General features: G+C 37.2%; 1 protein-coding gene across 11 annotated transcripts in view; it reads left to right on the top strand.

Moving 5' to 3' along the window:
- The window catches only part of ROBO1 (roundabout guidance receptor 1), a 709,821-nt gene that overhangs the window by 622,270 nt on the left and 63,843 nt on the right, over positions 1-23,708 (top strand). For 8 of the 11 annotated variants that reach the window (XM_030471686.2, XM_030471690.2, XM_030471683.2 and 5 more), the window contains 4 exons: positions 2,438-2,558; positions 6,257-6,395; positions 7,610-7,737; positions 22,368-22,376. In XM_030471686.2, coding sequence (XP_030327546.1) covers positions 2,438-2,558; positions 6,257-6,395; positions 7,610-7,737; positions 22,368-22,376 — 397 coding nt within the window. The remainder of the gene's footprint in view (positions 1-2,437; positions 2,559-6,256; positions 6,396-7,609; positions 7,738-22,367; positions 22,377-23,708) is intronic. The other 3 variants (XM_030471685.2, XM_032919759.1, XM_030471689.1) reach the window with 1 other exon arrangement.

The following is a 23,708-nucleotide window of genomic DNA, read 5'->3' as shown; positions in this document are numbered from 1 at the left end:
TTGATCAATCTTACTGAGTTCATGGGTATCTTATTGTTAAAATTCGATGGAAGACTTGGGTAGTGACCCAACAGTGGAAGTACGCTTTCTTCTAGCCGTCTGTGAATGCTCTAGTTACAGACGTACATAATTCCACATGCACTTGAGGTACATTTTATTGTAACTGGGTAATTCATCACAGTTTAATGGTATAGCCATCATTGTAGCTAAAGTTCTAAACCCTTTTTCTGTTTTAAGGAACAAACAAGCAGAAAAGATCAACAAAGGAAAAACCCTAGGAAAAATAAACCAAATACTTTCAGAATTCCATCTTGGAAGCACAGCTTCCTTCAGTAGGCATGTCACATCTTTGGAAGTCTGCCTCAACATCCATGAGGGAATGTTTCTTCTGCCTCTCCTTCCTTATCTAAATCTCAAATAACTTGGGAGAAAAGCAGTTTTCAGTGATTTTTTTCAGCTGTTCAGATGTTTCTGTTTTAATGCTTCTCCATCTACGCTTTGAAGAGAGTCTTGTGTTGATTCCGAGAAGAAAATCCTAGGATGGTTCTTGCTGGAGGTTACAGTTTGTGCAAAATATACGGTTGTGTCATACTGTAATGGGTTAGAATAGGGTTTTCTGAAGCGTAAAATCACTGAGGAGCACAAATGCATACTGAACGTCAGTAGGACTTAAGCTCTTAAGGCATGTATGAAAATCACTGCCTTCAGTTTACATAGGTTTGAAATCATCAGCTGAGTTGGTAAATTCTTGTGATATGTACATTTCTTTGTTAAATCCAGCGCATTCAATATTGATATACATGAAAAGTATGTATTTCTGCATATGTATCTGGATATACAAATACCCTAAAATGCATGTGGAAATCTTTCTAAAGTTGGTTTGTTGTTTTTTTTTTAAATCGTTTGCATAGATTAACTGGAAAGCAATAGCTTTCTGTGATTTAGGAAGATGTAAAACAGGACTTCATATAGATAGACTTGTAGTTATAGTTTGCATTCTCTTCTCATGCTTACCATGAGTTCAGGTGGTCAACAATCTAAAAATGCACACAGATTCTTGAAAAAATTTGTATTTGCAGGTCACCTTTATTTTTTCATTCTTCATGCCTCAAATCCCCCTTGAAATTTCAGCATTTCTAGATTTCTGTATGATAAAGGACATATCTTTCCTGTTCTCAAACGACGAATGCCAAAGGAAACAGAATGATATTTGTATGCAACGCTATCTTTGTTACATGTGCATGCTCATTTATCTCAATAACTGACTGTCATCTCTGTGTGTGTACATCTAACAATGATAATAAGAGCCCAACGCTGCTCAAATTTTCAGGGATAGATTTCTAGCTGCAGGCAACTTGAGCAAAACACCTCATATTGAGAACACTCCTTGTCACTGACCACATTAGACCCTTTCATGTAGCTTCATATGTGGCTTTTATTTATTGTGTACTTCCACCCATGCCTGGAACTGCAGTGGTTTTCATATGTGATTGGACTCGTAAGCATATGTTCACTTAAAAGTGGAATTAATGTAGTTAAGTAACATTTTTGCATATTAAACATGGTATGTATTCAGTTGCCTACACAAATTTTGCTGCAGTTTGGTGAACTTTGAAACTTGTTCAACCATTTTGTCAATCAAATGGGAGAATAAATACTTTTCAAAGGAGAACAGCTATTTCCATCTGCAGTTAGTGTATATTTTTATGTTATAAGGTTTGAAATCACAACTTGGAAGGATGTTTTCTAATTTTGGCATTATTGGAATTCTATTATCTTCCAAGAACTGAATCCAGAATTAAAAGCAGAATGTTATTCGTTTGCCACTGGGGATTTAATTGCTTCTGCCCAGCTGCTTATCAGCATTTAAAATTGCTTAGTTATAGGTGAAGAACTAAAGAATAAAAGATTTCCTTCACTTCCTTAAGAAAAACAAAACAAACACAAAACTCATGAATAATAAGGAGCATTACCAGTGGTAGGATAACATGCACATATTTCTTGTCAAGAAAAAGCGATCGCAGCACTTGATGTGAAAATGAAATTGATGTCTACTGCTAATTTTTACTCTCCCCCTGATTATATCAAACTGCAGTAGTACATAGGAAGGAATTGTAGTCTTTTTGGTCAACAAGCATTAAACAGGCTGTTGAACAGTCAGTATTATTTTATTAAGAGTGAAGAATAGAGTGATAGGGGTCCAAATCAGAGACATTTTAAAATACTGATGTAAAACTAAGAGGCAAGCTTTTTGCAAAGAGAAGGAAATTGGGTTAACAGGTTTTAGGAGAGGGGTTCACTTTTTTGTATGATTTGGAAAATCACTGATAGCTTGTTCTGTTTCATTATCTGTTACAAAACCTTTTTCCAGTTAATAAATGTTATTAAATCAATAGTTTATATTAAAGTATTTTTTATTATCCTTGATTTGTCCTAGATCAGAGGAGGAAAGCTTATGATCACATACACAAGAAAGAATGATGCTGGCAAATATGTTTGTGTTGGAACAAATATGGTTGGAGAACGTGAAAGTGAAGTTGCAGAGCTCACTGTTTTAGGTAAGAACTCCTTTAAGACTTTGTTCATGAAAATGTCCAACTTAGGGTTTTCCTACTAAGCTTTTTATTAATGATCATTCCCCTCTATTTCCTTTTTAGTGTTTCTGTTGAAAATGTTTTTGTCATGGTTGTGTTCTAGCAAATGGTTGGCAGTTAATGGCTTTGCAATCCACCTTGGACTGTTTTTGCTATTGGAAGATATTTTCTTAGTACTGAAACTGAAAATAATTCCAGTGTCCACTGACTGGGTCAATATTTTAAAACAATAGCAAAACAAAAATTAACATCACTGAGAAGGCGAGGCTTGATTTTTTCCCTCTCATAGAAGAAAATCAGAATCATTCTAATGTCTATTTGAAATAATTATCCTTTCATTTGTAATTGTGTTCACTGAGTGTTGTGAAGATACAATAGGCCTACTTGTTCGAGTGATCCTAATGGTAGTTCCTCTGACTATCAAAAAATATGTGTTCATTTAAGGTAACAGCTTAGCTGAAAACTGCGGGTTTTGTTGTTACTGCAGAAAAGAAGCTGTAACTCCAAGCGCAATCTCAGAATTCCTTCAGCACAGGAGAACTGCCTCATGAAGACTCTAGGCGCAGCTTAGGTAGTTTTCAAAATGTGTGCCATGTTACTTTAAAGTAAGGGAGGCTTGAGAGAGCTCAACTGTTTCTGTAGAAAGAATAGATATTTTGCCTTCACAGAATGAGAGTATTGAAGCTATGGTTCATAATGCACTGGTTTCCATCACAGTGCTGTTGCAGTAGTCCTGGCTCGTTTGTTTTAATTTTTTTTAATTCAGGTTTAATATCTGTCTTGTCAGTCTTTGGCACTTTCATCTGTCTTCATTACTTTTTAGAGTTAGGACTCAGGCAGCTTAAAGTCCTGTTCAGAGTTTTGTTAGAAGTAGGGGTTTTCCATAGTAAGACTGTATACCATTTTCAAGTTGTTGAAGCTGAATATTCAACAAGATAGTGTGGAGTAACTTTTTAGAAGTTAAGGAAGACTTCCTATGATCCCCTATACTGGTTTTTGATGGGGTTTTTGTTAGGGTTTTTTGTTTGTTTGCTGTTTTGTTTTTAATTTATAGACACTTTTGAAGCGCTTTGGGAGGAAGTTTATTGTCAGATAGACTTTTAGAACTTCCAAGCAAAATCTAGATTTGAAAGACAGTCGTAGTTACATGAGTAAAGTCCTGGCATTGAGCTCCTAGTTAATAGTACCAGTTAATTGCTCATCACTGGTCTAACCAGGGGATTACGGTATGGACTGGTAGGTAATCCAGGCTGCAAAAAACATGGCTCTTGCTGAACACCTGTAAGAGGGGTGCATTGCAAAGAGAGGTCTGTCGTTGCATTTTTCTTCATCTCGTTTTCTCTTCAAACATATTTCTGATTTTCAGCCTTGGAAAACTAGTGAGGTTTTCTTTGCAGACAGGACAGTAAAGCTTTGAATGTCTTATCAGTCTGTGTCTAGAAATGTTTAATACACCTTGTTCTTTTAACTCTGGCCTTAGATATGCATAAAAAAGTATGAGAAATATGCTGATATTAAAAATTTTCAATATAAATCTTCTGTTTATGGGGCTTTGGTTATTTAGAAGTTGAACTTTTGCTTTTAGGTCTCTGCTTTAGATCAGAGGGAGGATTGCATGCCAGAAACTGTAATACTAGAAAGTTTCAAAGAGATCTTTGCTAAGCTTTCCTTGTATTTACCAAATAATCGTGTAACAAAGATAGATACTGGTTTTTCTTATCCATTTAAGTGGATTGAATAAGAGTGTTATGAATGGGCAGACAAAAGATCTTGGACTATTACTCTTCCTTTAGAAAGCTGATGTAGAGAACAGTGTTCCTCTTGTGGGTTTTGCTGTTGTGCAGCATTCCTGGCCTTACCAGATCATTCCTTTTTCTCTTACATAATTAAGTTGAATATTCTTCCCCAAACTATTTTGCTCTGAAGTTTACTCTGGAGTGTTCTTTTCTTGCATTCAGATTACATTTCTGCATCTACAAGAAAGGGGATGGGGCAGGGAGAAAATACGTCTATTTGTATTTTTTTAATTCACAGCTAGATTCGTTTTTGTAGGTGTCTGTTTTATTTCTTCCTCCTTGTATATGAAACCAGGATAGAACTGACAGCTTAAAGATCAACTTGCTATTTCATCTAACACTATTTGGCTAGCATTGCAAGCAAAGGTAAGTTTTCTACAACACCGTCATCCAGCTGGTCTGGACATCCTTGAGAATAAGGGAAGCTCTTTTATAGGGTTTTGTTCAGTTCACATTTCCACTTCTAGTCCTCACTAAAGTTCAAATATAATGTAATACTGAATCTCTGTTTCTTTATCTGCAAAGTCAAAGTAATATTTGGAACCACCTTTTCAAACAAAAATGTGAGACACTAAGAATATGGGATTGTCTCTTTATCCTTCTGTGTGGTGTTTTGTACTCCTGTGAGAAATCTGTGGCGTATTTTCTGGTATTCACACTTCCTGATTGTGCCAATGGCTTCAGACTTCCAGTTCCGGGGAGATGATATTTATATCTTTAATACGTACAAGTCAAAACATGCAACTGCCTTCTCAGCTCCTTCAGAGGTTTAGAGGCAAAAAGGTCATCTGCCTTAGGAAAAGGAACATGCCAAGCACTCTCCTGTTAAGCCTTCCGTGTTCTTTTATGGACATCCTGTTGTCATCTGGTGCTGCCTTTCTAGGTGGGTAATCCTTCCTGGAGTATCCCAGAAATTGTTAAAAACACTTATCTTCCTTGTACATGTGTAAACCTCACTGGACTCCAGCCTGCTGTGGAACTATGAAACTATGAAAAGCTCAGCACCATAAAGCTTTGAACCCTGTTACAGGTGCAAGAATGTGTCTATCCTGTTCCTGAAATTTCCATCTAGTAGTGGGGTTCCCAGGATAGCACAGCCTGGACTGAGATCCTGTTTTGTTTCAGAAAGCCTGAGAAAAAGTATGCAGCAATTAATCTGGCTCTGGTGAGCCAGAACTTGGGTCATCCATGTCCTACAATGTAAGCCAGGGACAATACCAATTTTTATGAATAAAAATTATAGAGAGGACGTTGTGGGTTCTGTTTGTTTGTTTCATCTTGTGTGTGCTAGTGAAAGAAAATGTTGTCCTTCTAATGTAGCATTGGAAATGATTGCATCAAACACTACCTGCTGCTGACATCTACAAGCATCCTTGCAGACATACTGTGCTGGGCCTCACTTATCCTTCGAATTTAGAGGCACAATTGAGTCAAACCCTTCATTGAGACATTTGGTTTGTGCCTTAGGTCTTTTTGAAGCAGTGCAGCAGATGAGTGGTCATTGTCTGGGTCCTTGCAACAGTCCTGCTTCTACCCGAGCATCAATGTGTATTTAGATTTTCTGTGTAGGTTGTGTTTTGCTTTAGCTATATTAGCTGTGACAATGATACATACGGAAGTCTGCGTTTGGATCCTGAACCACTGTTAAGAACATCTGCTTCCTGTGCTGAGGTTCATAGCGCTGGCCATCTGTAGGGCCATGGATCTTCTGCCTGGGGCTGGGAGCGAGAAGATCGGTGGCAGAGGCACCTCCATCAGATTCATCATCCTGCTTCCCTTACTCTTAACAGCTACAGTTCAGGGGAAATTACAAGATAGGCACAGAACTGCTGGACTAATCCCTTCTTTCCTTTCCTTTCCTTTTAGAGAGACCATCTTTTGTGAAGAGACCAAGTAATTTGGCTGTAACTGTGGATGACAGTGCAGAATTTAAGTGTGAGGCAAGAGGTGACCCGGTCCCTACAGTAAGATGGAGGAAAGATGATGGGGAATTACCAAAAGCAAGGTGCAGTACATGGAGTTACCTTTTTTATGACGTCCAGCTTGGTATATGATGTAGCCATTCAACATTTGACAGCTAGCATTTGTTTTTTTCTTGAATGGAGAAGGCCTAGCTTCATCTAGTAAGACATTTCTCATTACCACTGAGCTTTACTGAAGTTACAGTTTAAACTGAAACTTAAGAATGGCTTATTCTCAAGCTTTTGTTGTAACACCACGTAGATAAATATAACAAAATACAACCAAGTTCAGTCAGTAGTACCTGACACAGATTGATTTGTCACCTGAAGAGTCTTTTGTAATTACTAAAAGTTTTGGAGAATATATAACAAATAGTAAATTAGATTACAACATCAGGAAATATATATCGGAATCACAATTGATATAAAATGTGGGCTGGTAACATAGATAGCTGCCTTGATTATACATGTTCTTGTTACTAAGTTTCCCCTGTCATTGCTCTAATTCAGGCCAAAATGTAAAACACCTTATTAAAAGAAATACATTCTGTGATGGACAGATAGATAGAGATAGAGAGATAGATTATTTATCTCAAGGGAGGAGCTTGAAAGAAGAAATCATGTAACAGTTGTCTCCAGCCATCCAAATCCCACTTCCTGTTAATCTGGTCTATAGCTTTCATAAAACTATAGCGGTTTTAGTATAAAAAACACATAAATACATTGACTGCATTACACAAAGAAGAGAAGAAAAGTGATGAAAGGAGAAGAAATGGTAAAAGGCCACATTGGTCTTTTCAAAAGAAGTTGGCTGAGTTGGGATTTATCTTGACTTTCAAGCAATTCTGATCTTCTTGAGAATAATATTATCTATTCAACCATATAAAAAAAAAAAATCCTTCAGTCAGATAGAAAAACTGTAGGAAGAAAAATAGCTATTATTACATTTACTTGTAACAATTAAAAAGTTATGCGTTACAGCTTTGTGATTGTTTTACAACACTGAAATTGTGCTGACATCAGAAAAACTGACATTGCACGTGAAATTAGAATAAGGTTTTGAATTATTTACATATATTTTGCTTTTAAAATTTTATTTTTACATTATCAATTTGTAAGGATTTATACATATTTTTATTTCTAAGGCAAATGCAGAAATAAAAATATGAGCAAAAACCCACCATATTTTTACCCTTTACAAAAGTTGTACAAAGTTCTATTATTCCTACTCACTGTTTATGACTGTGTATATTTAAAGATACGAAATCCGTGATGATCATACCTTGAAAATCCGGAAAGTTATGGCAGGAGACATGGGCTCGTATACTTGTGTTGCAGAGAATATGGTTGGAAAAGCTGAAGCATCAGCAACTCTGACAGTTCAAGGTAAGAATGTTTCATTGCACAGTACTCCAGTCTAGAATAAAGTTGACTTTTTTGCATGGTAACCTTTATAGAATTGCTATATGCGACTAGTTAAGTCTATACGCAACTACTAGAGTTATGACTTATGCAGGAACTTTATGCTGTGTGGTAAAAAAATATGTGAAAATATGAATTTGGCTTGAGTCATATTCTTAAGAAATCGAATCACCTTGTATGTAAGATTTTTTGTAAGCAGTCTTTACAGAACTGGGATGGGGAACTGAACGTGTTTGAACTTCAGTGTGACCAGAATCGTGTCAGTTACGATCTTTGTATCTAAAACCCAAATAGAAAGAAGAACAGTGTTAGCAAACTACATTGTTTTAACTTGAAAAGAGAGAGTTATAAGTTCAAGTATCTGACAAATTTTTTCAATTAAGTGTATTAAAGAAACAGTGAATGATAAATCTCTTTGTGTATCTTTTAGTACATTAACCCAAACCACTGGAATTCCTGTTGCTTTTTCATTATAGAAGCGTATCGTAGCACTACTGTTTCTCTGTCAGATAAAAAATTCAGTGGAACTTAGTGAACTAATATGTATAAAAATCCTTCATTGCCTTTATATACACCATCCAGATGTTCACTATTCAGATAATCCCTCTCTTCCTTTCCTGGCTAGCAGACAGGCAATGATGTCATCCTGATGCTTTTTTCTAAGCACTGATGGTCCTTCTGTCCTTTTCTCTGTTCAGTGGGAATTAGTTATTATGGAGTTCTGGGCAAGTATAGGCTTAGAAGCATTTTATTTGGTAACAGGACTCTATTTTGACACATTTACTGTAACAGGAAAGGTCTTGTCCTTAACCTGCTCTTCTTTTTCCACCAGAAACATTTGGTGTCCCTAACATCTGTAGCTGTTAGGAAAATAGGAATTCTTTTGTTGAAGCTCTTATAAAACCAAGAATTTTGAGATGCTCTGCTTTGTTAGTCACGACAATGTTTATACATCAAAAGCGATACCTTATGTTTGCAAAACAACCAGCTCTTATGCTCAGGGTTTTAGAATAAAAGATTAACATGTGAGCAGGAAGCAGTTTTTGCAAAGGAGTCTGAATTAATTTTAAGTGATTTGTTCTGAAGATCACGTCTTACATCAACTCTTAATCTTGTACAACGTTAGTATTAAGAAAATTTGCTTTATGATTGGTTGAGCAGTTACATTTCTAGATATAAGGTATTGGCAGCCCTAATCTTTCGTAGTAATATTCAAAATAAGAAGCAAACACGTTCCTGTAATCTCATTTAGGTGAACAGTGCTACTGTAGATATAAAATGATGTGTGTAGGTATTAGTGATCTAGAGTGATATTTTTAATTTTGATAATAAAATGGTACTTTTAAGGAACACAGTCATAACCTAAGTCTTGATTCAGCAAGATTCTTTTTTTGAGTGCTTGTATTACACAGTAGATATTTACATTGTAACAGCTTTGCTCTGCAGATATTGTTACGGGATAATTTGTTTCCCAGTGTGAATAGATTACCTCCTGAGCCATTTGTCTGTACTAATGTCTTCATAGAAGGGATTGATGTGAGAAACTGTAATGTGTAAGGCCAATTTGTAGTTGGTAATGTAGTAAATTATTATCAAAATCCATTGATTAGAATATCCAGGAGACCTAGTATTATCGGAAGGAAGAAAAAGAAAAAAAAAAAAGACTTCTCTAGAAAACATGCATTTTCCATCCAGATTTGTTCACATTTTTCCTTCTTTTTCCTCCTCTTACTCTTCTTTCCTCCTCTCCCCACCTCTTTCCCTGTTAAAACGCTATACTTTTGGTCATTGCCACGTGTTCTGTTGACTGTAGGGTTTAACAAATGTGCACTCAGCTAGGCCAAATAGAGTTATTTTGGTTACATATTGTAAACAGAGGGCTGTGTTGCAAATCAGAAGTTACGGAAGTTACAGCTCCCACTGTGCAGGCTTGTTAAATTTAGCAAAGGACAAAGAGGGGTTTTAGCTTTTTAGCTTGGTTTTGAGTTTGTCTGGAATTTTGAGGGGTTTTGAGGGGTTTGTTTTGGGGTTTTTACCCCTCGGTATCTCAGCAATAGGCCTTGCTGTTTTCATGCCAGACTGCAATGCCAAAGAAGGTACGAGAGTTGTTGATGGTAACCCCAGAAGTTGTGTGTCCGTGTTAGGAAGGGGGCAGTCACCTCTGTCAAGTGTCTGCACAGTGGAACTGCTGCACTGAATGCAACGTGGCGTGCAGCAGAAAGAGCTGTAGGCAGTGCGCTTGGGGACACTGCTCAGGCCTTAGGGTTGGTAGCACTGCTAAGAAGAGGACATATCCTCTTCTATACTCATCATTTTTCAGGCCTCAAGCACTGTGATCGACGTGTGTATTCTGCACTGTACAGGGTTATCTAGGGTATTAAAAGGTGGAGTGTGAAATACCAGGGCTAATTGAGATACCCAGGTGTCAGGCATGTGTTGATGAAGTGAGGTGAATAGCTATCCTGGTGTCTCAGCAGAGAGCTGCCCTGGATCTGACGGTATTTATTACCTCTAGGTCAGCTCTGCTCCTGCTTGATCTAGCAGACATTGGAGTGCGTAGTACATGTCCTGCAGTGCTCCCTGCCTCAGGAAAACTGCCTTTGAGCTCAGCGAATGGACCTAATCTGTGTTCATGGACTAGGAACTGTCAACTCTGATAGTTCAGCTGTATAATACAGGTTGCTAACTGTAGAAAATACAAAAGAGGGGAGGGAATATCAATTTCATTTCAGTGTTCTTCCTGCTCATGACACCAGCATTGCAGATTCTTGGAATCACTCTTTTCCTTTATGTGGACCCCCAACTTTGGGGAGCATAAGTGTTTCCTATGTGAAGTACAGATGCTGTATTTTTATTGTGATTTCAGTCATATTCTTACATCAAATGTGGAGTCCTCTATTGACATAAAAGTCTGAACCCTTCACTTAGTCGTTTACTATTGCAGCTTGAAATCATTTCCGTCCTTGAAGCTGTTTGTCAAGTCATCTTATTTTCTCCTTAGAAGATTAAATAGTGGAGAAAATGTAATCCTGCTGTTATTTGTGTTTTCCTAAAATTAAAGTGTGTCAGTCCCTCGTTTTCATTTTGCAGCAATATGTAGTGCATATGTAAGGCATCCAGAGACGTTCCTAAATACATGTGGGAGCGTTTCATTCAGGAGATGGTTATTAATTAAATAAGTACCTTGGTCAGTACAAACTGTTAGGAAGCAGCCCACGTTATATTTTACCAATACATTGTATTTTACCAAGTAGCTGATGTGCTCCAGAACAGGGAAACCATGACCAAAAGTGCGTCTCTAGAACTAGTGAATGTCTTTCTCGCTCTAGCACTAAGCAAGTCAGCTATATTTTTCTGTATGTATTTAATATATATGCAAGATGCTTTTCATGGTTTTGTGGAGATTTGTATTATGTTATTTACTTAGTTTTATGCCTTGAAGCATGACTACAGAAATAATAATATTTCATTATTATATATAACATTGAAGCCCATGTTCCTGAGACACACAGAATTACAAGAAATGCATGCCTCAGAACTTCACTTACAAAAGGGAATTAGTTTTGCCATGAATGCAGACAGAAGTAGGGCTTGCTTCTCCAAGAATCTGAAAATTTCACATTTAATCATAAAAATGCTTTTCGGTAAATCTAGCAACCAGAGCTTTACATATTTTACCCTATTTCCATTTGCTTCACTCCCATTTGCAGTACTTAGTTAGGCTTTTTAACGTCTAATTTTATAATAGGTTTATAATTTATGCTGAAATAAGCTTTATTCTATCCACTTCTAAGATAGAAGTGGAAATTACGGCTCCAGTGGAAGTCCTACTATGCAGTTGTCCAGGAACTGTTACAGCAATGGCAGTGTAGTTGCTACGCAGCAGGTCAAGTAGGTCAGTTGACTTGAGTACTTCACAAGAATACCAACGCGGTGGCTATTGGTGACTGTTGGTGGGTCACCAGCAGGTTGGTAGTGAGCAACAGTCCTCAAACTGTGAGTTCTTCTTTACTCTTCTTCATCCAACAGTGGCTCTGGAGGAGCTCACAGTACTTGTTACAGTGCCCTGCCTAATGCATCTAAGCATACAGCAGCAATGACTGAACTGTAAAATGTTAATTTTGTTATTCAAAGGCACTAGCGCATTCAGTGTTATCAGTTTGGCAAGGAAAAAGAAGAATTCCTACGGAGATTACGCTGGCCCATTCGTATTTTACAGTGGTGATCTTTGATATCAAGGTTTTTAGCATACATTGTCATTTATTTTAGGGTTAACAGAGCTTGTCTGCAAGGTGGATAGAGAGCAAAACTTTTGATAAGTGACTTCTGGCTCTGATTTTGCTGTACTAGCCAACCGACAAGGAATTCTAATCTGAAAAGGTGGCACATGCTTCAGGTCTGGAATTTCCTCCTCCTCCTCCTTCCACCCCCTCTTTGTACAAAGTAGCTTCAAGGCATGCCGTAAAAGACATCAATTTGATAAGGCTCCTGGGTAGGGCTGAGAAAACCACCCGGAATGAAAAGGAATAGGATTTGCTCTTTTATCTGTCAGATACCATATAAATGTTTCCACTGTGTCAGGCTGCTGGTACACATTATAAGTTGGCTGTAAGTGTAATTGCTTTATAAGCATCTAAGCTACCTACATTAAAATAACAAAGACAAAATTCAGATTTTGATGGGATTACAAAAATGCTATTGAGGTGTATGGTGGTGGTTACGTGTTGCAGTGAATGCCTCACAGTATCATGGGTGAATTTAACCACTTGAATTTTAAAATTTAGGATTTGGATTTAAATCTGAACTTGTCTACATGGTGTCTCTTTAAGTCAGCGTTTCTCCTTTTGAAAGAACTAATTTTAGGCCATATTCTGTCTTCAGTCCCCATGAAAGAGGAAGGAAGAATAGTGATTGTCCTTTGAACTTCAGGAGTTTTGGCAGGGTGAATGAGGGAAAGCGTCTCTTGTGATTTGTATAGCTTGAAGAGACAGCCCTTTCCCCCTTAATGACTGCTGTAAACTATGACAGCACGTCAGATTTCTATCGAAGATCTGAGGAGTTTGACCGCCACCTATTTCTGGTGAAAGAATATAAATCTTAAAAGTTAATCAGAAGGAACTGAGGAAACCGTCTGAAGAAGAGATTAGTGCCCTGAAGGTGCTTGTTCTACTGATGCAAGTAACGAACACTAAGATTCCTGAAGCATTTCTAAAATACGAGTAGAAAAAGGAATCAGTAAATATTTCAGAAAAAAAAAAAAGGGTGATCTATAGTTGCTTTGAATCCATGTAATGTATTTCAATAAATAACTGCTTCTGTGCTGTTTAAGGGGCTTTTTTAAATTGAGTTTTATATTTCTTACATAGAGTCTCACAACAGTGACAGCAATTGCTTACAGGGAAATAACACTTAAAAACTTTTGAGATTCCTTCCTGCAACTTAATACTTTGAAACAAGGACTTGAGGCAGATGTTTCTGAGCAAGTCGAACAGAAGGAGACAAAATAATTTGGAGAAGCCTTACTACCAAAATAAATTGAAGCTAGAGGCTTTCTCCTGCTGAAAGGGTTTCATTTACTGTAAAGTTCTTAAAAACTCTACCTTTTAATCACTCACTGCAGAGAATTGTAGGAAGTCAATTTGTGGAGTATACTTGAGCACTCAATTAAAAAGTAGCAAAGAAAATCTGAAGACTGTTTTCTAGTGCCTGCAATTTCCTAAATCCCATGGCTAAGGAGAAAATCAATTAGTTTTGCATCAGACTTCACTGTTGAAGACTTTATTTTGCGACTGCTGTTGTAAAGATAACATTTCAATAATTCTGGGTTGGGAATAGACAAAGTAGAATTTTACTACAAGTTGCTGAGTTTACAGATTTTCCCTTTTATGTATAAAATTAGAGTGCAAGGAATAATAATTTTCATTGGTTCTTCAGTAAACAGTACTTCTGCTATATGTTCACTCTGTAGTAAACTTAGGCTTTATTAAATTATATTAAACATCCATAAAAAGGCAGTATGTGCTTTATTTTTGCCTTGTTTATAGCCTAAAAGTAATTTTCTTAAGGACTATACAGTGACTATAGTGAACTCTCTTATTTTTGTTAGCTTACATGCGTCATTAAAATCAGTCATCTCCAAATTGGTTCTTGATCCAAAGAATGCTGACTTAGGATAACAGTGCATTCAAACATTATTTGATAAGCTGTTTTGAGTACATTTTGTTACTATGAATTTTGTTTGAACACTAAAATATTTTAGTGTTAGGTGCTGAATAACACTCCAGAGCTGGTAATAAGGTATCTTGCAGTCTTTATATGCAAACTAGATTACCTAGAAGGCACAGTATCAGAATATTCCAGTGTAAGAGAAAAACAGCTTCTTCTGGTTAAACTGTTATATATCAAGTATGCCCACATTGTTTTCTGCAGGAGGTATCTGCATGCTCCTCTTGTCCTTCTGACCATACATAATTCCGAAAGTCTGGGTGAATTTTTTTTTCCTGTTTAAGTATGGAATAGGATGAGAGGGTTGAGGAAAAAAGACAAAGCTGGATGGGTGGATCTGACGCTACTTTTCTTGTTCTCATAAATGCCCTGTGCTCTTTGAACACAGCATTGAAGGGCATTCTGTTCTCTTTGCATCTTTCACTAACATAATGAGAGCCCACTTAGGACTTTTATCTCCTTAGATTAAACATACACTTGCTCTTTTGACACAGTTAAGGTAGGACATTAATACCTGGCTCTTAGTACAGAGGAAGAAGTCACCTGAAAGTTCTGCTGTGGTCAGGCCTTCCACCAGCAAGGTCCAATGGCCTTTTCTGCACCTTTTCCTTCAGAGTTCTTGGGTGCTCAGACCTTAATAGATTTTTTTCCTCGAAGAATATAACTAACCTAACTAAAGACTAAACCTCAAAACATGTTTGCTAATATCCCTGGACCATGATAGCTGCAGCAATACTTTTGTTTCAGCCTACCCCCAGTTTTTATCAGCATTATCGTCTTTTTGGCTTCACTGTGTGAAAATCAGGCTGAGTGTCCCTGATTATTTTTTTTTTAGTTTGTTTTATTTTTGCACATTGTTTTTATTTCCTTAAGCAACTTGTTTCCTTTTCTACCTCCATTACAGTAAAAATTCCCTGTCATAGAATCAAAGAATGGTTCAGGTTGGAAAGGACCGTAAGATCATTCAGTTCCAACCCCCTGCCATGGGCAGTGGTGCCTCACCCTGGACCATGTCGCCCAAGGCTCTGTCCAACCTGGCCTGGAACACTGCCAGGGATGGAGCATTCACCAGGTCTTTGGGCAACCTGTTCCAGCACCTCACCACCCTCACAATAAAGAACTTCTTCCTTATATCCAACCTGAACTTCCCCTGTCCCTGATGGATAATTCCATCTTGTATAAAATTCTTACATGTTGTAAATTTTGCTACCTATAATTAAAATTCATTAATATATCATGGTTAACTTCCTGATAACATTATTAAAAAAATAAGTTCAGGTATTAGTGTCCCATAGGTAGACTTGGGTTGTCTCGATGTGGGGGCTGTGCTGTCCCCTTAAAAAGAGGTCCAGATTTCTTTTGAGATAGTATCTGTTAGAGTTGACAGTATTCCTTACAGAGTATTGCATGCCCAAAATAACATTGTTTAATGATCAAAAGTTACTGCGCTGTGGAGATTTATTGTCCTTCCATTTTTAGTGGGTGTTTGGTATCCATTGATCATGGGGCTTTGGCCACTTTTCACAAAGAGCTTTAACTTGTAATAAGAAGGTTGCTGTGGATTTCAAGTACTTCTTTCCAAGAAAACTGCTATCAGAAACAGCTGGGAAAAAAATCCCACTCAGTTTCCTTTTCAGCTCTACTGTCTTTTACTGTAAGTCAAAAAATGCAGTAGGAAGCTCCTAACAATTCTCCAAATAGTATCCAGCTATCATAATCTTTTTGTTCTTCTGCACATCCTAATGTGAAATTCATCTATCTTTTTTCATGCTTTTAAAAGGTTTTAGTATAAATATTTGTAGCCACGACTACTTAGATTGCAGCGGCGCCCAAAATTACCTCAGTTCTTTTTAAACACAGGGGAAGACAACTCTTCTCTGAAAAAAGCAGCCTGGGAAACAGTACTCCACAGTTTACCACATTACTCATGTTTTTAAATAGATGGAATTAGGCTTGTCTTAAGTGCGCTCTCTAAATTGTAGGTGGTTTATAGGCTGGTTTAGGAGGACCCAGAACAAGGAAAGGGGAGGCGAGACTAGGGGAGGAATTTCTGGAAGACTTTAAATCCCTCTCTCCCTCTTGCTGTCTTCTAACCCCCATATTTCAGATTTCTCTTGTCACCGCAAGGCAGTGACTATAGGGTTTACAAACATTTGAAACTGCATACTGCACATATTAACCTGAGGAGTGCTACTTTCTAAAACCACTCTGCAAAGTCTATTTCCACATTTTATATTTTTATCATATAAATCTTCATTGACTTTCTTATTTTGTAGCTGGTATCAGGAAAATCAGTTGCAAATCAAAAAATCTCATGTGAGTACATTTTACACACTGTTTTCTTCCCACAAATTATTGCAGTAGGTTCCTCCCCAGCATGCATGTACAAACATACACATGCTTGTGTAGCCCTTTTAAATGTTTTAAAAGGAAGATTCATTAGCCTGCTGTGAGGCAGACATTAAGGTAATACAGTTCCATGACAGAGAAACAGCTGAGATCAAGCCAGATTTTACTGCCCAACCACATCAATTAGGGCTGGGGAGGGAAACACCTCTCAGCCCAAATTAAAACTCAGAACAGCCAGGGGTCAATGCCATTTGATAGCTCCTGAAAACGGGAAAGCACCCAAGCAGGAGTTTTGGTTGATGCACAGATCTTGTACTGCTTTGTCAGCAAAGGCTGGAGTTTAAACCACCAAGGAGAGTAGAAAGCTTAGTGACATTTTAATGCCACCATTGAAGCAAATGGCTTGTTGCTCCTGCCGCAGAGCTGAGAACAGCTACCTTCCTGCTTGCTGCAGGAAGGAGAACCCTTGATTTTGAATTCTTGGCTTCAGGTTGATCTCTAAAATGGATTCTGGAGTTGGTGATGTTGAACTGCCACGCTGCGTGTGTTGTGATGTTGTGTGTTTGTTCTGTGTATGAACCTGAATCATTGCTACAGGTTTCTAGGTTTCCACTATTCCTAAAGATGATCTTACTTTTAGAACTATTTTTCCTAATAGTCAACTACTTGCTTTCTTAATTTCATTCTCTTACTTACAGCGCCATTATAAAAAACAATTAATTTGTTTCTTTTCCAATCAGTTAGATTTCTGTCTTCTTGCCTTTGGTTAGTAGTTACTGTAGTCACTTGTGCCTTTAAACTTAAGAAGTGCTTATCTGACGCTTCAGCAGCAATCCAAAACAGAACTCTTTCAGTCATCATAAATGTAATAAACCAGGATCACTCCCATGCTGGGGGTTTGGAATAACAAGTCATCACTTTTCATTTGAAACATCAAAAATCTAATGTAAACATTTTGCCTCAACTGTATGGCTGTGGCATGCTTGGCGCCAGACGGTTAGATCTTTCCTCAGAAGTTTGTACTGCACTGTATCACACTTGGTGCTCTGGGACTATGTACCGTGAAGGCATTCGTGGTGAGTAAGGGTGTCCCAGTCTGGTCTTAGATGAATGTGAATTTTAGCAGTTATTTATGTATGTATCTAGACCTCAAGAAGTGACAGCTGAAAACAGACCAATGAGGATGAAAAGTGATACACCCTAGTTCTTTTGCAATGTACCTGGTGTTATTTTCCCATATTTTTCACAGGGTGACGCCAGGAGACAGCTGAATGACAGCATTTATATTTTTTCAGAACAAGAGAATTTGGCCTTTGTTTATTTCTCTGTAGAAAGTGATACGTCCCACAAATGACTGCAGAGAGATGTACATATCAAGGATATTGGGTGTTGCAGATTGCTTTGTTAAGAACAAATAGCCTACAAATCACTAGACAGAAAATCAAACATGGCACATTGTCTCAAACGTTCTCCTTTAATAATAGTTTTTGCAAAACATCAACATAAATAACTGGTAGTCATGTTGCAGAAAGGCATTTGGTGGTCCTTGTTCAGATAGTTGAAAGTAAAAAGTAGTTAATTAGATTTCAGAGTTCAGTGAGCTTAGGAATGAAGCATACTCAGGAACAGATGATGTTGGCAGCTTTAGTTTTTGCTTGGAAATAGGGAAGGGATCAGAAAGTAAAATTGAAACATCTTTATTTTTTTTAAGGAGTGAGCAGTCAGAGTTTGAGCAGTTTGCCAAACATACTCAGACTCTCACATTTCCTGTGCGTGTAACTTTAGTACCCAAATTTTCTGTACCCACTCATTTCAGACAGAGGTTAGAAACAGTGGGTTCCTCACCCACTTGTTTCATACCAAAATTATAAACAGCTGGGTGTCAGCCATTCTGTTGAACTGCAATGCTCCATGAGGGATAATGTACCTATCTCTGTACTATTTCTGTTGCTAGCTCTGCCTAGTCTCTACCTGGCCAACCACATCAGAAATACATGCTCCTGAGAAACGTTGTCAATTCCAGCGCATAGGCTTATACTCACAGCCCATCTCCTGCCAGTTTGTTTCTACAGGCAACATTCAACCTCTGATATTTTTCACTTCAACTGGGATTAAAGTATCACAAAGTTACTTGAAAGTAATCTAAATTTAATTGTGACTGCCATTTCCTGCCTTAGTCATATGACCAAGGGTTTATACAGAAGCTAAAGATTGTATATGACCTTGATTTTCATATGTAATGATTGGTCTGAAGGTTGGGATGGTTTCATTTCTCTGGCGAAGAATTATACTTTCTTGCTTCCTTTATAATAGCCTCTGTACATGTCAAGCAGTCCTTGAAGACATGAAGATTCTTATTAAAGTAATCAAAAATGAAACACGTTCAACTTAAATCGAAAGTATTCAGCTTGTATCAGCTAAATAACAAGATATCATCTGAATACATGGAAAATATTAACAAATAGTAACAGAGCAATAATTAATGAGTATTTAACATGCAGAACAAAATACTGTTTAGTAATTAAGTACCACCTTGGATCTCAGGATCTCAAAAGCACCTTATTAGTACAACTGAATGAAAATGTCTATAATTTTACTTTCATTGAGATAGATAATTACTACCACAGCTTTCAAGAATGGGGCACTTGAAGTTAATAGGTTGTCTAATATCAGAGTGAGAAATAGACACAACTTTGTAATACTTAATTCTAGATACAAGGAAATAGGTGAGTTTTAAAGAAACACTAGATCAACACTGGCATTCACCTTTGTGAGAAGAATTACAAAATGTGTTATTTTGAGATTTAGGCATTACACACAGCATGTTGTGGTCTCATACGTACCTGTGAGGAAGGGCTGAGAGAATGGTGCTTGCACAGCTTGGAGAAAAAGTGTTTTCTTCGGGGGCATAACAGCAACCCCAATACCTCGGAAGGTTGTTGATGAGACCCAGGGTCATCACAGTGGTCTGTGGTGGGAGAACAAGAGGCAATGGATTTAAGTTGAAACAAGGGAGATCAAGGCTGGATATGAGGAGAAATTTGTTCACTAGGAGGACAGTCAAGCTGTGGAGCAGGTTGCCCAGAGAGGCTGTGCATTTTCAGTCCTTGGAAGTTTTCAAGCCCTATGCAACCTGGTCTGACCCCATAGCTGCACCCGTTTGAGCAGAAGGTTCGAGTAGAGAGACCTCTGAGGTTGCGCCCAACCTGATTATCCTGTGACCCTGCAATACTAAATCTGTCAAATACAGTAGTTGCTCCACTGACATCTGGCAACTATACTAGTCTGTAGTTTAAGTGCTAAAACTGCAAAATCCTACTCCTGCAAGTGGATTTAATGATACCAATAGTCCCAGTGAGGATGATAGGATTTCTGGCAAGAATAAGGCTCTAAAAGATCACATCAGTAGTCTGAAATCACTTTCCTTTTGGTTTTTGTTCAGTTACTGGACATGTCTTCCCTGAAAAACCTCACATGTCAAGGAAATTATTGGAAAGGCAAAAGTATTATTCCTTTGGTATTTGTGGTTTTACATGCTAACTTCCCGTCTTTACAAACAGGTTATTCCCCCTAGTTGCCATGTGAAAACCATGATAAACACAGGGAAAATTAATTTACTTTATAATTGAAAGTGCTGACAAATAAAATGTGCCACAATAGAGGAAAAGTCATTTACTTCTCAGTTTTAGTAACCATGGTTAGCAGTAGGATGTAAATCAAACAAAGAAAGTGGTCATTGTTGTAGTTGTTGCTATTATTGTTGTTCTTTTAAACCACATGATGTCCCTCTGACAGAACTCTTTAAATTTTTCTATGAAATTTCACCCTTTACAGTTGCCACAGATTTGATGCCCTGTTTCTACAGAGATTTACTTTCATGTATCAGTATCCCCTCTGTTTTTACAGGTGGGCAAAAAAAAAATACAATTTCTTGACAGGGTTTTTTTGACCTGCTACTGTAGGTAAAAACTATCTGGTAAAAAGAAAGGTGGAAATTCAGCATTTAAAAGTTAATTTAATTTGTAGTAACGTAATTGAGCAACCCAGACAGATTTCTATCTGTTAGGCATTTCCAAGTGAGATTTCATTAAGAAGGCTTAGGCAGCTTTGCATTGCTACCAAGAAGGCTGAACTTTTCTCTTTTTGGCACTACTTGAGTAAAGAAAAATAAGTAATTCAGAGTTACTTCCTCTGTGCAAGAATTGCATCCCATTAACTCTCTTATCAGGCTATTTCATGTGGAATATGAGTTGTGTTTTATGGAGAAGCATTTCTAATTTTAGAGGAGGTCAGACTGTAATTGCAAGTTTAGTAGAGAGCTTTACAGTTAAAAACTAATGGTTACTGTGTAATGTACTTAGGCACAATCAAGAGTAGGTAGGAGCTGAATCTTGGGGATGAGCATATTTCTCTCAGGAATTCTTGTGTGTCGTTTCTTGGCCACTTCTCTTACAAATCATAGACTTGCAGATAATCTGAACAGAATAATGCGCGCTGATTTTTTTCTTTGAGAAATACTAAACCCACACACGTAAGGAAGGCTAATGTACATCCAGAATACATCCTTAAAATTGAAACTTAGATCTTTGAAAAATGGTAATTTCAGCTGCTTCTCCTTGGGAGTATTTCTGAAGAAATATCTGTAATAACATAAACCCCAAATTCACTATGTGATCTGATTTTGGTGCATTCGGTTTCAGGCTTCTTGGCTTCAACATGATCCAAATTCCAGTCATATATCTGATTCTCTTTCTGCTTCATTTTCATAATACACCTGGACTTCTCTGTATTTATTTGAAGAGTAAGCCAGTATTCCTCATGCCTGATGAATGTTAGCAGATGGGAGATTATTAGTTTACTCCATGTTTTTTATCAGAGAATTATTGCAGGTGCTTACCTACCCGATATGAAAGTGTACCGTGCTGAACAATAGTAGTTTAACTCTCAGCATAAAGCGATGAGACCAAAGTGTTGATGGGTTTGGTATTTGTAATAATATATATTTTTTTACTTTACTGTCATTATCTTATACAAACTACCTTTTTTATTGACCTTTTTTTGCAGTATCTGTGTATATTTTTGAGATGCATGATTTTTGCATTTTTATTTTCAGCCTGTTCTTTCACTTAGTGATACGTGGTTGGAATGCTTTCTAACATGCCTTTCTTTTATAAGCAAAGTTAGCCTGCCAGGATCTGTTCCATTTCAAAGTTTATGAAGATTTTCAACTATGGTTGGAAGCTTATTTAATATTAGATAATTTATCACTGGCAATTTCAACCGAAAAATCTAATATTTTGCAATAAATATCTGGTTTTGAATACTTCAGTGAAATTGAGGTTGGGGATGAGGGAGGAAGAAAAGGGTTAAAAATCTTTTCAGATTAATTTTAGTTGTGGTTTAGTTTGCATTGTAGTGAGCGTTGTGACCTTGATACAGCAATCTTATACTAAAGAAGTGTGTGGGCTAAATGCCTTAGCATATTTTAATAATCTTCCTTTGTAATAGCTGTTAGACAAGTATTTTCCATTTTGTAGATGTTTGTATGCTTTACAAAGGGTGTAAATGTCACTGTTCTATTTCAGCAATGTTGTAGATTGATATTTACTGGAGATTTCAAGTTAATTTTACCATGGAAGGCTCTTGATACAGTGAAATAATGATAATATGAAAAAACTTTATTCAAGGCTGCAAAGGTTACCCAACAGTTCATTGGAAAGGCTTGGTGTAGAATCCATGTTGCCTGACCGTTATTTCAGTCTGTTACCATTTACCTCTACACCTTGCTTTCAGCATTTGATAGAGACTTCTGCTTGAAAATCAAATAAAAAATATGTGATTCAACATTTTAAACCTATTTTTCATGTATCAGATTATGTGTGTGCTTTCTAAGGTCCTTACCAAGGGCCCTTTTTATTTTATTTATTTTATTTTTAATTTTGCTTTATTCTTTGCTTTGTTTCATGTCTGTTCAATTTTATTTATTCCATGTTTTCTTTTTGTTTTGTTTTTGTTTTTAGTTGTGTCTGGTAAGTTGAAATTTTATTGGCCATCTTCTAGTCATCGTATCACTGTGACGGGAACTTCTCCTCCCCTTCCCATCCATCCCCTTCCATGTCCTTCAATCAGTCAGCTCCCATCTTTTACTTGTTATTGACAAGACACATCGCACAGAATAAATTCTGCATGAAGTATGGGTAACTTAATGGCAAAGAAAGGTAATGGGTTGCTAACTTTCTGTTTCTACATGATGTAATAAGTCAAATCCTAATGTCTTCTTTCTTCAGCGACTGCATTAGTTGAACTTCAGTAGTGTTCTATAAATTTAATTCTTTTTGTTAAAGGTCTCAAAGATAGAAGTTGTTCTTTCCTTAAGTGGATTATTATTTCAGCATCTTTCACAATATATTCATCACATACCACACGTATAAGAGCCAAAGTGTGAAAGCAAACAGAAGTTAAAACAAAAGACAGTGAAAATGTTGCCAGTACAGTGAACATCAAACGGATTTTAGTAATTGGGTTTCACTTTACCCTGGTTTAATTCTTCTGACATTGCAGCTAATAGGATTTTTATTATTTATCTTAATGGCAATAGATTTAGAATAATCCACATATGCATAATACACATATATATTTAGAAAAATATACATGCAAAATACTTACTTAGAATAATATGTAGAGAAATGTACACCTATCTGCATTTTATAAATTCTGCCATGGTTACCTGGAAGACTGAATTTACCCTCATGGTTTTTTGTGTTCAGTAGTCCCTGAGTGGTCATCTTCAGGTCCTAGAATCACAAGCATTAAGCTATTTCTCCAAGTGGGCAGAACCGTTTTAATCTTCTTACAACTGTACCCATTCTTAAGTTCAGTGAAATCTGAAGCCTTATAAATCCTATGCACTGGCTCAGGATTTAGAAAGCCTCAGTTCCATTTAGTGTGGCATTGTGCCACAGACTAGAACCAGCCACGCCCTAAATTTAACTATATGCTAAATTTATTCTTGTCATTAGAATCCAACAGCGTAACAAAGGTGCTTCACCCTCATCTCCATTTTCCCCATCATACCTCACAACCCTGTGGCAAACCCCCAACAGTGTCACCTTCCATTCTAAATTAAGCATGCTGTCATGTCAGAGTCTTCCCACATCTTCTCCTGAGGTACTTATTGAATGTTTCAGAGCTAAATGTTTTGAAGTCAGATAATTACTGTTGGTCAGTCCCACCCTCACTTGGCCTAGTTTCTTATCTAAGGAAGTTCTAGGAAAGGTAGCATTTGCATCCAAATGTAAATAATATGTTGTGCTTCAAAAACTCCTTCCAAAGCAGGGTGGTCGTAGGAAGAGTATACTCTA

Source organism: Strigops habroptila, chromosome 2 (genome assembly GCF_004027225.2).
Source record: "Strigops habroptila isolate Jane chromosome 2, bStrHab1.2.pri, whole genome shotgun sequence".
Taxonomy (NCBI): domain Eukaryota; kingdom Metazoa; phylum Chordata; class Aves; order Psittaciformes; family Psittacidae; genus Strigops; species Strigops habroptila.
The sequence above is the reverse complement of the archived record's forward strand: the minus strand, read 5'-3'. Positions and strand labels throughout refer to the sequence as shown.